The sequence below is a fragment of the Panthera pardus genome, unplaced genomic scaffold, assembly GCF_024362965.1.
Source record: "Panthera pardus isolate Hobbes unplaced genomic scaffold, ASM2436296v1 HiC_scaffold_2, whole genome shotgun sequence".
Lineage (NCBI taxonomy): Eukaryota > Metazoa > Chordata > Mammalia > Carnivora > Felidae > Panthera > Panthera pardus.
The window spans coordinates 29603329-29619455 of NW_026526765.1; the positions used below are offsets into that span (position 1 = coordinate 29603329).

At 34.5% G+C, this 16127-nt stretch overlaps 1 protein-coding gene across 3 annotated transcripts in view; it reads left to right on the forward strand.

Annotated features, from left to right (window-relative positions):
• The window catches only part of NIPBL (NIPBL cohesin loading factor), a 195665-nt gene that overhangs the window by 125203 nt on the left and 54335 nt on the right, over positions 1-16127 (forward strand). For all 3 annotated transcript variants that reach the window (XM_019438076.2, XM_053906931.1, XM_019438075.2), the window contains 10 exons: positions 994-1176; positions 5559-5756; positions 6012-6083; positions 6172-6261; positions 7813-7916; positions 10454-10540; positions 12864-13095; positions 14509-14660; positions 15222-15302; positions 15751-15851. In XM_019438076.2, the coding sequence (XP_019293621.1) occupies positions 994-1176; positions 5559-5756; positions 6012-6083; positions 6172-6261; positions 7813-7916; positions 10454-10540; positions 12864-13095; positions 14509-14660; positions 15222-15302; positions 15751-15851 (1300 nt within the window). The remainder of the gene's footprint in view (positions 1-993; positions 1177-5558; positions 5757-6011; positions 6084-6171; positions 6262-7812; positions 7917-10453; positions 10541-12863; positions 13096-14508; positions 14661-15221; positions 15303-15750; positions 15852-16127) is intronic.

The following is a 16127-nucleotide window of genomic DNA, read 5'->3' on the forward strand; positions in this document are numbered from 1 at the left end:
TTTAGCAGCTAAGACCTCATTTTTGTACTTCCACTAAAAAATTTACAAGGGTAAGTAAAGTAAGTTAAAATTGTCATCATCAAGGACAAATTATCCTGAATAAATAGCTTTTGCTACTTCTTTATTTTTAAGCTCTCAATAAGATGTTAAGAATTTATTTCTTCATTTGTAGTATTTGTGTATTTGTGTGTATGTGTGTAGGATTAAATAGTAAATATTATGTTAATGTTATTATGCTGATATATTTTTATTCCGTCATTACTTTTTCATGGGAAAATATGAACTTATTTCATGACAGACTTGAATTTACTATTTTCAATTATAGACAATTATATTTTTAAATATTTTTGTTTTGTTTATCCTGCCTTTCATGTTCCTTTATCTTCAGTTAAATGCATATATTGGTTTATCTGTTTGAGGAAGTTCTTTGGAATACTAAAGGCATTACCATGCCTCTCGAATAGACAGTGATAGGTAAAAGCATGTAAAACTCTGGTCTCAGCCATATCACACAACCACCAAGATCATAGATGAAGAGAAGGAGGTGCTAAGTGTCTTCCAACTCTTCTAATCTGCACGGAGAGAGAGCCTTACTTTCAAACTAACTGGTATAGACCTCTGTAAAACAAATGGGGGTGCTACCAAGAATGCAAAATGAATCCCCTAGTACAAATACGCTAGTCAATGCCAGTGGATTCATAGTTTTAGAAAGTTTTTAGTCTGTGCAGACAAATGAAGGCATTATATCAAAAACTGATGATATAACTACCCTTTTTATATTTTTTAAGTTGTTCTATAATGATACATGTATAAAAACTGCATTATCAGGTCAGGGTTGAGCCTATTACAGTTTTAAATATGTGTTTTATTAAAATACAAAGCTGACTTAGAAAACGTATATAAATACTAGTATTTCATTTTCATTGTTCTAATTTAGTTAAAATTTCCCTTTTATCTTCAGATTTAAATTTTTTTCTTACCTTTCATTAATAGGTAGTATAGATCAATCAGTGTTAAAAGAATTACCCCCCGAACTTCTGGCAGAAATTGAATCCACCATGCCACTTTGTGAACGTGTGAAAATGAATAAACGCAAGCGTAGCACAGTTAATGAAAAGCCAAAATATGCTGAAATCAGTTCAGATGAAGATAATGATAGTGATGAAGCTTTTGAATGTAAGTATCACATAATTTTATTATTACTTTAGAATTAAAACGCAGGTTGATATGTTTGTCTCATTCATAATTTGGGGGGTTAGGAACAGTACAGTGATCTTAATTCTTAATAACTTAGTATAGCAAGGCTTTTTCTTTATACTAAAAAACGTGTGACAGATGAGATCAGTTGGCACCAAGAAAAAAAATTTTAATGAGCTATGGTTAGTGTCAAATAACACAGGTATGTGTCTGTATTTAGCAAACATTTATTGAGTTCCTACTATATATGTTAGGCACTGAGATTAAAAATATAAATAAGATGTGGCCCCTGTCTTTAAAGAGCCTTCAGTCTAATGGGGGAAATATGTAAACAGTTGTAGCACAGTGAGAAAAGTACAGTGATAATAAGTAAATCCAGGGTGCTATGGGAGCACATTGGATTGACATCAAAATTATACTTGGGTTTCAGGGAACGCTTACTGGAAGAGGTGACACTTGAGTTGAGTCTTGAAGGACACATAGGAGATAGCCAGGTGAAGAAATATTTAAAACCATACTATCACTAAATTATGAATGGATTAGCCACATTGCCAATTATCTGTGTGGTTTGGACCTGGCTTCTCCTTTTTGCCCAGCTGTGTCCTGGAATTCCTCCCTTGTTTCACTGTTTTCCAGAGCTGGCTTCTTCACTACACAGCTACCTCTCTACAACACTGTGATCACCTGTCTTTGCACTAGACTTGCTATACCTCGCCTGTCTTCCTACTGGTCCACTGAAAAAGTTCTTCTCTTTTATCCCTATCTTCCTTCTTCTGGAGCAAGAGAATTGAGCCTAGCCAAGAGGGGTCAGCAACCTTGTTTGACTTAAACGGCATTCAGTGGAAACAGACTATGGGAGATCTTCACTTGTGTGCCAACTGACTTAGTCATTTTGACCAAAAGAACTGGGAAGACCTCCAGTGTATTCTACCTTTTCCACCTAGTTTCCGTAGATTGAGGTGTGACAAGCAAGGGCAGGAAGGACAGATGCATGCTGCTAATTTTAAATGTATATTGCTGATGGAAATCCTTCACCTCCTCCAAAGTTTTTAATGTTCATTTACTCTGATTTTCTTTAAATTGTGAGCTCTTGAGCTATGAGCAGTAGGCTATAAATACTGAACAAATCTGAAGAAAGTTTTAAAATTGAAATAAAATATATAGCGAAGTTAATCTGACAATTATATGTACAATTGTTATCATTTGTATTCTCATGAGATGTATTTACATGGAATATATTTCAATGGCTAAACTTAATACTTTTTTTATTATAATCAAACATTTTGGTCATATGGGAACATATATTCTGGAAAGGGATAGGAGAAAGGAGATCTGGTGGCTCATAAACTCACTCCCCTTTATAGACATGCCTCTCCTTCACTCTCTCTCCTGCTCCCTAAAACATCACCCATTTCTAAAGGGAGTAGTTAAGAAGGAGGAGTTATTTAATTGCAGACTGATTTCAAATCACACTTCAACTCCCATTTCACTGAGAGCGGCTGAGCTCCTCTCATTGCTAAGCTGAGGAGAATTTTGAAGCTACCTTGCAGTTAAGTAGAAAGAATAGCACAATCAGAAATGGCCATCAAGTGTAAGAGAAGAGAGCCACACATGCCTTATGTTTGTCATTAGTGCAGCCACTATTCTTTTCTTTGCTTTCTGTTAGGAGAGCTCTCATTTCATCTTATGGAAGCACTTAGTGTCATCTTAAAGCCATGAACCCTGTTATATCTGTTTCCAAGTGTACTGAAAGCTCGTATCAGAGAACCTCAGCTTCAGCCCTTGCTAGGAGGAAGAAAAGTTTCTCTGGATTTTTTAAGAGACTTCAGAGTAGCTTCCTGTTTTTCTAATTTCTATACAAGTAACTATAGAAAAATTTACTCTGGAGCCGCTGATTTGAGAGATGGAGGAATTGCAATTGGTAGTTTACGTAAACAAACACATTGTCATTATACCACAACAAAAACAATGCAGTGAGAATATAGTGTAATACAAAATGTAAAAGTAGTATGAGAACATAAACACAAGCGTTATGCTGCTTTGAGAGAGACCGTTTGAAACTTAAGGTTTTACTGCAGTTTAATCAAATTGCACTCCTGAAAATCTAAAACTAAGGCAATTGTTTTGTTGAAGGATGGGGGAAAGGTTGAGGGGTAACTTTGAAAGTTGGGCCACATAGATCTGGATAGCCATAGCACAACTACAAGGTCAGTGTGTTGCTGGGGAAGGAGGGAAGATGTAAGCTAAAGAGCAATGTAGGTGAAAGTTAGGGAAGGTGGAAGACACTCAAGTCATATTTTATCTACCTGTCTACTGAGCTCCTCCCCTATTTCTTGAGAGTAATAGCAAAAGAATAAACTAGTAACAATGAATTGGGATCCTGGTAACCTTATTACAACACACTGTATCATAGAAGTTGGGTGGGAATTTTTTCTAATTTGCCGTCCTATTTTTATCCAAATTTCCTAAAGTTTAATGGATGTGAAACAAAAAATCTTCAAGGCCTATAAAAATTATCACCGGTACGGTATTTTGTATGTTCTTGCTAACAACTGTAAGATTTTTCAAGCGTTTTCTAATCATAGAATTGAATGCTTGAAATGGATTTCGTATGAAATTAAGTTTCAAAAGGACTAGGTCATATTTGAGGTCATAGAATTCTTTCTGAACGAGTTTGCTTATTAGTTGTTTTTCCTCATGTTTGATAGGTATGTTAGTACTTGTTGAAAAGTATTTAGTGAATGCTAAATGTTTCTCTGATACACACACACACACCCCTTATATTAGTTTATAAGGCAGCCTCTCAACTAAGAGAACGTACTGGGGCATACCCTAATTGCAAAAGGGGAGAAAGTCCTACTTCTTCCTCATATTTCATAGTCAAATTTATGCCTAATTATGAAGAAAATCATTGGAGATTTAAATATATGCATTTACATTTGTCTTTTTTTATGAACCATCTTTCTGTGCCAAGTCTATGACCAAAAAGAGGAAACAAAATTATCTTTTTCTGCCATACTGTCAGTAGATTGGACAGAAGGGTCCAGAACCAGAAACCAAACTAGATTCTCGAATAGGAGCAGCTAAGGCAGCACGTAAGGGTGAGATTAGCCAGAGTGTAGGCATTGCTTATTCACACATAAGGGCACCAGTACAAGCGTAGTAGAATACATCTATCTATGCTAGTAAGATTGGCATCCTTAAATCTAAGAATTTAAGGGGACTCAAGCATTATTTTTGTCTTAAGTATTTGAGTATTGATCATAGTTAGGAATGTGAAATAGAAGTCAGCTACAAGAAAGCAAGGGAGTCACATTTAGTTCAACGATTAGAAAGTATTTCATTGTCAGCAACAAGTGGTCAAAACAAGAATCCCAAGATGTAGGACACATTACTTCTCTAACCTAGTTTTAAGTTGTTGGTACTGCATGCAAGAGCAGGTATGGTAAATATTTGTCACTTGTACTGCCCTCAGGTTGTCACAGGACAGACATTTCTAATCAGTCTTTCTTGCTGAAATATGATGCTTTCTCAAGGAAATATAATGTTCTTGGCAGCTATTACCATTTGATCAGAGTTGATGTGTCAGATGAAATCTGTTTGCCAGTTCTGCCTAGAAGTTCCTGTCAATACTGGTGATTTTAGCAGAATGCTTAGACCCTTGGAAAGATGGGGGAGGGACTGAAGGTAACATACATAAATTTGTTTATATAGCATTTATAAGCTTAAAAGCTTTTTTCTTTGGGTTTAAGCAAATATGTTATTGGGCAACTGAATTCAGTGTGAGTATTTACAACTGTATGGATTTATTCTCTGTAGGCCTGTGATGTTAGATTATCAGTCTGTTGAATTTATACCTAAATTGTGGGCTTAACTTGACTTTTAATTGTTGGTATACATGGTTACCCCATATTCTATAACACTTTCTCAAAAGTTTACTTTTCCTCCAAACCCTACTCCCCATCAGTAATCTAAATGCTTTAAGGTGTTTCTGTTTTTCGTCCAAATCCTAAATAAAGATTGTTTTGCATGCCTTAATTCATCCTGATGGTTAGATATTATCTTTACTGACTCGCTGATTATATCTTTCTTTGAAATGAGTGCTGTTTAATTCCCAGAACATTCCTATCTATATTTGTTAGCAAACCAAATTCATGTAAAAATCTTTAAATGTAGATAGATATTGCTAAAATAAGTGATACTATTTCTATACCATAATTCATATTTCTGATTAAACAGAAAAACTCAGAATTTCCTAGACCCACACAATGATTTTCCCCCATGTGGTAAATTTGTGAAGTACAAGCTTTAATAGTCTTTTTAAATGAGGTAAATTATTTGTCATGGGGATTTGCTTTTAGCCTCTAGGAAACGACATAAAAAAGATGATGATAAAGCTTGGGAATATGAAGAACGTGACAGAAGAAGCTCTGGGGATCATAGGAGAAGTGGCCACTCTCATGAAGGAAGAAGGAGTTCAGGTGGTGGTCGTTATCGAAACCGAAGCCCATCAGATTCTGACATGGAAGATTATTCTCCTCCTCCCAGCCTTAGTGAGGGTAATACATCAGTATCAACGGATTTCTTACATAAGCCACCTTAAATTTAGGGGTTTAACTTTGAAGACTCTTTGATACTTTTTTCTGAGTTCATTAACAACTCCTAATTGTTAATCAAGACAAAAGTATGTATTTAGTTTGGAATGGCAGTGGTTATTGTTTAAGTATTTAATGTTCTGGAAGAACCTAAGCGCAAGAATAGAAATATTTTAAGTTGTCTTTCCTGTATTTCAATATTTCTTTTGTTTGATTTAGTTGCTAGAAAAATGAAGAAAAAAGAAAAACAGAAGAAGAGGAAAGCTTATGAACCAAAACTAACACCTGAAGGTAAATTTTTGTCTTTGTTCACAGTGTTCAACTTCAGTATTCTACTTGTAATATGATCATAATAAGTTTTTATTTTTTCTTTTTGTAGAAATGATGGATTCTTCAACTTTTAAGAGATTCACAGCCTCAATAGAGAATATTTTGGATAATTTAGAAGATATGGATTTTACTGCATTTGGTAAAATCATTTTAATATATATTTACTTCTAAATATAAAATCAATTTTAAATGTATTTATTTACCTATGTGTCTAGCTTTCTGCCAGTTATCTAGTAGATACAGAGGCATGATTAAGTGCTCTCAAGCAACTTGAAATCTGGTTTAGAGTCAAGTGTAGTCTATATTGTCAAGAAATTGAAAACTTTAGTATAAAAATCAGGTATTATTAATTATTGATAGTGTCTTAAGAATCCTGAAAGTGCAGTTACCAAGGTAGGTGAGAGTAATTAACGCAGGTAAGACTTGAGTAGGTCCTAGATAAGGACCTAAGTACTAATTTGAGCAAGGATGCAGAAACAGGAACCCATGCATCTGCTCATTTATTCTTATAGCCAATATTTATTGAATACTTGCTCTTTGTCACTAATATATTAAATGCTAGAGATCCAAAGATAAATATCCCAGCTCCTGGTTTCAAGTAATACAGAATCTAATACGGAAAACAAAATAGTAAACCAATTAACATACAATAGGATTAATGTAATATTTATATATTCCTTTTATAATATGTAAAGATCATATCTATAAATATAAAAATGTAATGTGCTTGCAGTGTTTAGAGCTATTCTCAACCATTGTATGTCACCTTCAGCTGGTACAAACATTTTACCTAATTTTACAAAAGCCATGTGATATACAATAATTTCTGATATGAGTCCATCTATTTGCAAATGCCTTAAAAGGTATATTACCCTTTATATTATATTACCCTTGATTTTAAAAATATTTGTTTTGTCAGAGGTACTTGCCTAAGTATCATTAATGCATATCTCCATTATTTGGAGTAGCAGTTTTGTCATTTATAAAACTCCAGTGGTGTGCTGAGAAACTGTCTCCCATGTCATTGAAGATCCCAACCAGAAGACAGATGACACTCTCAAATTGGGATAGTTTGAGGAGGACTTACTTACAAACAGACCAGTTTCAGAGTTAGGGACAGAATAGTGCCAGAATCCAGGGTTAACAACCATGAAACTGTTACCATCGCTGCTCCGAAAGGAACAAGGGTAAAGAGAAGTTACCAGAACTCTCACTCTGTAGGGAAAAAAATATCGTAGACTGCCTTGAAAAAAGGCAGTAACCTTTTGGTTGGAGGACATAGGCAGCCTGAGGAGACCGTACAAGGAAGGAGTCACGGATATAAATACCCTGACCTCACTCTCCTTCTCTTTAGATCTTCTGACAGGGCACCCCACTAGCTGTACCCAAACAGAAGCCAGAGGGCATGAGAGACTGTTATGTAGTGCACACAGGTCAGCCCCCTGGGGCAGAGAACTTGGTTGAGAGTGAAGACACGAGATCTGAGTCCTCTTTCCATTCCAGTCAGAGCTCTAGTTTTAATCCCTGTCCTCGCTTGTTACGGGTGCGCTTGAGGTGTGCAGAAGCCTCTTAGGTTGTTATTTGTTTAGTTTGTTTGTATTTGTCTATGTGTCCAGAAATTTTATTAAAAAATTAAACTTACTATTTTGAGCTATGTATTCTCCCTTAATTGTTTGGTTTGGTTTTTCAGGTGATGATGATGAAATTCCTCAGGAACTTCTCTTAGGAAAACACCAGCTTAATGAACTCGGCAGTGAATCTGCTAAAATTAAAGCAATGGGTATAATGGATAAGGTATCTCACTAAAGTAAAATTTATATATTTACTTAAGGTCTTATCTTTGAAATTAAAGTTTCCAAGGCAAATTACAAAGTTTACATAAAGTAAATAATACTGAAAACAATTTCTGGTTGCCTTCTGAGAGGCTAACTGAATTTTTTTTTTTTTTAACTTGAATCAAAGAAATATTCTGTAAATTATTCTAAAGAAAACTGTATCATTGCACCGAAAGAGGCATGGGCCTGGATTTTTTTTTCCACTGTTTTTCTTGTTATTGTCTCAGATATTCAGATTATTTAAATGTAGAAATACACCAAATTTTTCCTTGGCGTTTGCTTTAGCCATTTAGAGTGGTAAAAGGATAATGCTACAGTTTCAGCACATTAATTGTGAATAAGTACATAGCCTCATTGCTGTAGGCTTTATAATAATTTTTGTGAGTTGTCTTTCCTGTGAGCTCTCTGTTGCTAAATAGTCTCATTCTTTTCTAATGAAATAGCAGAGTATTTTTCATTGATAATAACTTCAGACAATAGTGACAGCATCAAGGGATGGCTTCCCATAATCTTTATGAGCCACCATTTACTTCCTAAACTACTGCATGATTGCTGTGCAGATATAATTTCTAGATGAATCCTCTCTCCTCCTCTTCTCTCTCTCTTTTTTTTTTTAATTTATTTATTTATTTTGAGAGAGAGAGCGAGAGAACGTATGAGTGGGAGGGGCAGAGAGAGAATCCCAGGCATGCTCCATGCTGTCAGCACAGAGCTAGATGCCGGGCTCGATCTCACAAACCATAAGATCATGACCTGAGCCATCCAGGTGCCCCTCTCCTCTTCTAACCAGGGCAGGTTCCCTGTTGTACAGAATTATCTGTTCTCTGTATCTGTGAATTGGGTTGGTTTTTGTTGGTTTTAGATTCCACAGGTGAGATCATATGTCATTTGTCTTTGACTTATTTCTCTTAGTGTAATGCCCTCAAGGACCAATCATGTTGTCACATATGGCAAGATTTCCTTTTTTATGGCAAAATAATATTGCATCGTGTATATACCACATTTTGTTTGCCCATTCATCCATCTCTGGACACTGTGGATGTTTCCATGTCTTGGCTATTGTAAATAATGATGCAGTGAACATGGGGGTGCATATATCTTTTTAAGTTAGTGTTTTCTTCTCCTTCACATAAATACCCAGAAGTGGAATTGATGGATCTTATGGTAGTTCTATTTTTAGTTTTTTGAGGACCCTCCATATTGTTTTCCATAGTGGCTGCACCCAATTACATTCCCACCAGCAGTGCACAGGGTTTCCATGAATTTGTGTTTTAAAGCCAGACATATCACATAGTTAACCAATAATTAATGTGCTATTAGTTCATAGTATTGCTATGTGCAGAGAGAGAGATTGATTTATTGTATAGGAATATGTCATCAGTTTTCTGAGATGACACTTCCAATCCTAAATTTATTTCATAAATTCTGTTATTATATATAGCTATTATTTCTGTTTCACAAAGTGAATTTGCTGAGTATTTTCAAAGTATGGGAAGTTTACCAAAGTCTCAGTAGTTTAGGGGCACCTCGGTGGCTCAGTTGGCTGTGTCGGACCCTTGATTTTGGCTCAGGTCATGATCTCACAGTTCGTGAGATCTGGCTCTGTGTCAGGCTTTGTGCTGACAGTGTGGAGCCTGCTTGGGATTCTCTCTCTCTGCCCCTCCCTAATTTGTGCGCCCATTTTTCTTCCCCACCCCTTCTCTCTTTCAAAATAAATAACCTCTTTTTTTTTTTTTTTTTTTTTTTTTTAAGTCTTGGTAGTTTGGGGCCCCTGGGTGGCTCAGTCGGGTTAAGCATCCAACTTTGGCTCCAGTCGTGATCTCATGGTTCGTGGGTTCAAACCCCGTGTTGGGCTCTGTGCTGACAGCTTAGAGCCTGGAGCCTGCTTCACATTCTGTGTCTCCCTCTCTGTCCCTCTCCCGCTTGCACTCTGTCTCTCTCTCTCTCTCAAAAATAAACATTAAAATAAAAATTTAGGGGCTCAGTTGGTTAAGCATCCGACTTGCTCAGGTCATGATCTCACAGTTCATGGGTTGGAGCCCCACGTGCTGCTCTGTGTTGACAGCTCAGAGCCTGGAGCCTACTTCCGATTCTGTCTCCCTCTCTCTCTCTGATCCTCCCCCACTTGTGTTCCTTCTCTCTCTCTCCAAAAAGTCTCAGTATGCGTGTGTGTTCGTTCGTTCATATGCATGTTCAGGGTCACTGCCACAAGAACAGGGGCCAGGCATCAGAACAAACTCAATCTTCACAAGCTATATGTTAAGAGTAGTAATGTGCATTTGTGCCCATTCTTTGTTTGCTTTTCTGTCCTTGAGAAACAAGGGATTAATTCTCTACATAATTCAGATTTAAATAGAGAATCTAAGTGGGAAAATTTTCTTTTCTCACTCTTTAATATATTCTGTAGCCCAAAGGTGATAATTGTACACAATGTTTCTTGAATCATTTATTACTTTTACAAATGATTGATTTTAAAAAATTGTGTTGCTATTTCAGCTTTCCACTGACAAAACTGTGAAAGTCCTAAATATCTTGGAGAAGAATATTCAAGATGGGTCCAAGCTTTCCACTTTGTTAAATCATGTAAGTTTAAGATCCATATTGTTAATTTTACCTTTACCTTTACTAAAGTTTTTTCAAAAGAACTTTGATTTGTAGGGAAATCCCAAATTTCATTAATTTAAGCTAAACTACCATTTGCTAGTTATGTTCATTAGCGTTGCTGCTAAATTACAGTTAGTAATTCAAAATTACATTGTCAGTTCACTGCTTTGACATAAGCAACAGATTTAAATTCATTTCAGTTTACAGAACTGATCTTTAATCTTACATTATGCTCTTCCTGGTGTAAGTGGATGAGTGTGTTTAAAATATTTTTTCATTTATGAAATGATAGTAATTCTTTTTCTTGACCTTTCCTGAAGAATTAAATAGTTAGAAACTTTATGTTGATTTCCTAATGTATCCTAAAACAGGAATCCTTATATACCATTTTTATACCTTGTTCAAATGGTCATTGAAAAGATTAAATCAAATAATTCATGTTAAGTACTTAACAGTGTCTCCACATCTTAAGTTCTCAATAAACATTAGCAAATGTTAATGTATTTTAGTACCTTTATGTGAAAAGCAGTAGCAACATAATGTAATGGTTTATAAACTGATTAAAATAAATGACCTGGAATCTACCTTCCTAGCAGTGTAGCTGACTTTCAAAATCATGTCTATATTCAAATTGATCTTGATAGCTCTACCATTAATGAATAGAAACACTGATGCTTATAGGCATTTATTATGAGGTAAGAATTTGGGAAAGTTTTGAGTTACTGAATTTTCCTTATTTTTAAAACCTGATTATAAAACTATTGTATTTATTATAGAAAATTTCCAAAACACAACAAGCTCAAAACGGTCCGTCCATATTCTCATCTAGCAGTAACCACTATTAACACTTTTGATGTATCCTAAAACACTTAGTACATGCACTGGATCTTATGAGAGAAGTGTTCTTGGTATTTGTAGAAGCCACAGGATTGCTAAGTGATCTACATGGAATAAAAAATCTAGAAAAATAATCTCACGATATTTCTATTAAATATATCTATATTTTTCCAATGCCCTTTTTAAATTAGTTTTTGAATGAGAAACAGAGGGCCTAGAGAAACCTATAGTGGCAATCTACTACGTCCTTAATCTACAAATTTTTTTAAAAGACTTTGACAAGAAATTGTAACAAATGTCAAGAATCTAGAGTTCTGGAGAGCTGGCAGACTCAGTCTTACTGAAATTATTCTACTTCCTGAAGCCTTAGCATTATTTAATGTGTCGCAGGTAGCCTTAACATTTGGCATGAATGATGAACGTTCTTAACTGACTATTCCATACAACAATTTTATTGTCTAAGAAAGGCTACTTTATCTTATTTTTTTGAGTAGGTATGTAAGCAGTAAAATGAAAAAAAGCTTAGAGAAGTAGGAAAAAATAATGGAGTTTTTAGGCATTAGTGATTAGAAAGCCCTTCTCTGCTTTACATATATCATGATTTTGTTTGTTTCATTTCCCAATGTATATAAGCTTTGAATAACATGCATTTGAAAGTATTCCTGGAGTATAAAGTTTGTATTTCATAAGTTAAGGATGTGATAGGATTCTCACTCTCAAAGTAAGATTAAAAGCACTCCTTCCCAATTATAATGTAAGTATGTAAATTAAAATGCAGTCTTCTGTCAGTTGAATTATCCATTTTAGAAAATAAATTATGTTTTCAGTAGTCTGCATAATAACCACTTTAATCTCTGTTTCAAAAATACAGTGGTGTTTGAAAACAAGTAATAGAAATGAGACTATTACATTTTACTACTTTTAAGTGAGGTCTACTGTTGTTTTCATATTTGCTTCGTTCTCACAATAGCAAGCAGAACTTACAAAGTTTTGACTGTCATAATGTTTATACCCCAAACACAAAATTATTTATATAAATTACAGTCTTTAGCTAATAAATCTTAGGTTTGGATAAAGTACATAGAAGATAAAGATAACTATAACTTTGTCATTGGAGTGTCATCTAGTGGTGAAATTAGGAGATAGAGTATATTATGTTTGAAAACTTTGAAATAAAAATCTTAAAGTAATATCAGTTTTGTACTTCATTCCTGATGTTCATGCATGTACATGCACTGGGGCACTTGACTGGCAGTAGAGCATATGACTCTTGATCTCAGGGTCGTGAGTTCAAGCCTCACATTGGGTGTAGAGCTTACTTTAAAAAAAAAAAAAAAAAAAGTACATACATAAAAATACTTAACATGTTTCCGCTAGGGAAAATCAAATATATCTCTTTTTTAATATATATTTTAACCTATAAATGTGTTTGTTTCCATTTCACTAACAATGTGCTGTTTTATAGAATAACGATACTGAAGAAGAAGAAAGATTATGGAGAGACCTTATTATGGAGAGAGTTACAAAATCAGCAGATGCCTGTCTTACAACTATCAACATTATGACATCCCCTAACATGCCAAAAGCTGTATATATTGAGGATGTAATTGAAAGAGTTATACAATACACTAAATTTCATTTGCAGAATACGCTTTATCCTCAGTATGATCCTGTTTACAGACTAGATCCTCATGGAGGTTGGTTTGCCTTTTTATATTGAAAGTTGTTGAGTATAATGTCAAAATTTTCTATAATTTTATTGTGTTGGATGGGTCAGAATGCAAGAACTTAAAATGGCCAAAAATTATTAGATCCCATAAATTATAATAAATACTGGCTTTAATTTACCTAGAGTATAGAACTTTTAGTTAATCTAGTACTGTTTAAGTATAATTTCTTTAGCAAATATTTACATATATTAGAAGTAATTTCTACTGGTTAGGGAAAAATCCCAGATAATATGAGCTTTTGGTTCTATTTATCACTTCCCCCTAATTTTATGCAGAATATAGGTTATCCACAAAATGAATTGATTCAAGATGTATATTCTTTGTCTTATTTATAACCTTTATAAATGAACAGTGAAATAGTTAATGTATTTATATTTAAAAAGAGAGGAGGGCACCTGGGTGGCTCAGTTGGTTAAGCGTCCAACTTCGGCTCAGGGCATGATCTCATGATTCACGCGTTCCAGCCCTGTGTTGGGCTCTGTTCTGACGGCTCAGAGCCTGGAGCCTGTTTCCAATTCTGTGTCTCCCTCTGTCTCTGCCCTCTCCTGTTCACGCTGTCTCTTTCTCTCAAAAATAAATAAATGTTAAAAAAAATTTTTTTTTAATAAAAAGAGGGGGATATACTAGGTGTTCATGAATAATCTATAATTAATTACTTATTGTTTAATAATTGCAAGTTAATGGAAAGGGAAATAGAATCTTACCATTCTGCACCAATGAGAAAAAATAGAAAGGGAAGTATTTTATAAGAATTTTGGTAGCCACTGAAATGTGCCATAGATTATCTGTTACAAGAATGATTACTTATAGGGCGCATGGATGGCTCAGTCAGTTAAGCATCGGACTCTTGGTTTTGGCTTAGGTCATGATCTCACCATTCGTGAGATCAAGTCCTGCATTGGGCTCATGCTGATAGTGCAGAGCCTGCTTGGAATATTCTGTCTCTGTCTCTCCCTCTCGAAATAAATAAATTTACAAAAAAAAGAACGACTACTATCTAAATATCCCTAGAGAATAATTTTTTTTTTTTTTTAAATATTTGTTTATTTCTGAGAGAGAGCGAGCAAGGAGGGGAGGGTCAGAGAGAGAGGGAGATAGAATCCCAAGCTGCATTGACAGCGTAGACCTCCACATGGGGCTCAATCTCGCAAACTGAGATAATGACCTGAGTCGGATGCTTAGCCAACCGAGCCACCCAGAGGCCCCGAGAATATTTCTGTTTTAATAAATACCAGCTTTATTTGCCATGTTGTATATTTATGTACCACCCCCTCCCCCTAGAAAAGTGTTCCCTTAATTCATAAAACAGTTTTATTACTGTTTATTAAAAATTATTAAAAGTTGATAAATTACTTATTTTGAATTTTTTTTTCATTTTAGGAGGCTTGTTAAGTTCAAAAGCAAAACGGGCTAAATGTTCTACCCACAAGCAGAGAGTAATAGTAATGCTTTATAATAAAGTTTGTGACATTGTTAGCAGCTTATCAGAATTGCTAGAGATACAACTTCTCACAGACACAACAATTCTTCAGGTAAGTGTTTTTTGAAGCATTTTGTTACATTTCTAGACCAAACGACTTAAGAATACAGGGTCTGAGTTCAGTATAACCTTGCTTACTCAGTAATAATGGCATCACTATGTTAATTTTTTCCATTCAGAGTATATCTAAAGTGAAGAAATACAAGTCCGAGGAAGTTTTAAAAAGAAACATTTAGGGCACAGGATAGGTGAATATAGAATCTAAATTCTAGAATTTAGAGTTTAGAGATAAATGATCATTTCCTTTGAAATATGCCAGGATATTTTCATCCAGAGTAGCAAAGTGTTTTGTTTCTTTATATTCTTGTGACATTTATCAACCCAACATGGGGAGATCAGAGGAATGGCCACTATAAAGGAAGGTATGTGCTGATGTGTTTGAGGGTGAAAGGAGCAGAAACAGAACTAGGTAGATACTGATGATTAATGAGCGTAAAGAAAATGCTGTCTCAGTTTTTTCTGGTAAGTTTATGAATGTTTTGAAATTTAGTTAATGTAGAATGTTTCTGAAATTAACTAGAGATGTATACTGATTACTTTTTTATGTGTACAGGTATCATCAATGGGAATAACACCATTTTTTGTGGAAAATGTCAGTGAACTACAATTGTGTGCCATTAAGTTAGTCACTGCAGTAAGTATAATCAATTCATACTTTTTGTTATCCCCCCCAGAAAAATATATCCAAACTTGCCAACATTAATGCAGATTCAAGTTTTCCATAGATTTATTTCAACATAAGGACTGTTTTTGTGTGCCTTATATTTTAAACACTTCTAAACTTTTAAAAATACTTCAGTTAATAATTCCTGAATATCTACAATTAAATCAAAATTATTTAAAATCACTTAAATCTTGTCTTTCATCTCTAAGGTAGCATACTCCTATAAATGAAACTAGTATATTATAACTTCTACAAGAATGTTATAATTAATGATGGAAAAGTTGTACAGATTAAGTCATTGTCATTGAAGATGTTAAAAACATTTTTATTTTAAATGGCAGATATTTTTTATCACGTGATATAGTATTTCTGTTTTCAAATAATTATAATAATTTGAAATCTTATAATTACTAAACAGGTATTCTCAAGATATGAAAAACATAGGCAGTTAATTTTGGAAGAAATTTTTACTTCACTTGCAAGATTACCAACCAGCAAGAGGAGTTTGAGGAACTTCAGGTAACTAATTATAGCAAAGACCAAGTACAATGAAGAATTGCATTATATTATAATCCTTATATATTTATTCCTCATCATCCCTGATTTTTATTTTAGTGATCAGATAAAAGTGAGGCAATTCAGTCAGAGCAGCATGAAGAATAACTCAGATATGTGCAAAAACAGTGCACATTTGGGGGACTTAAAGAAGTTCCTTCATCCTCAAGTGTAAAAATCTATGATGAGGTTTTTCAGTCTTGGTGCTGTGGACATTTTGGATAGATAATACTTCGTTGC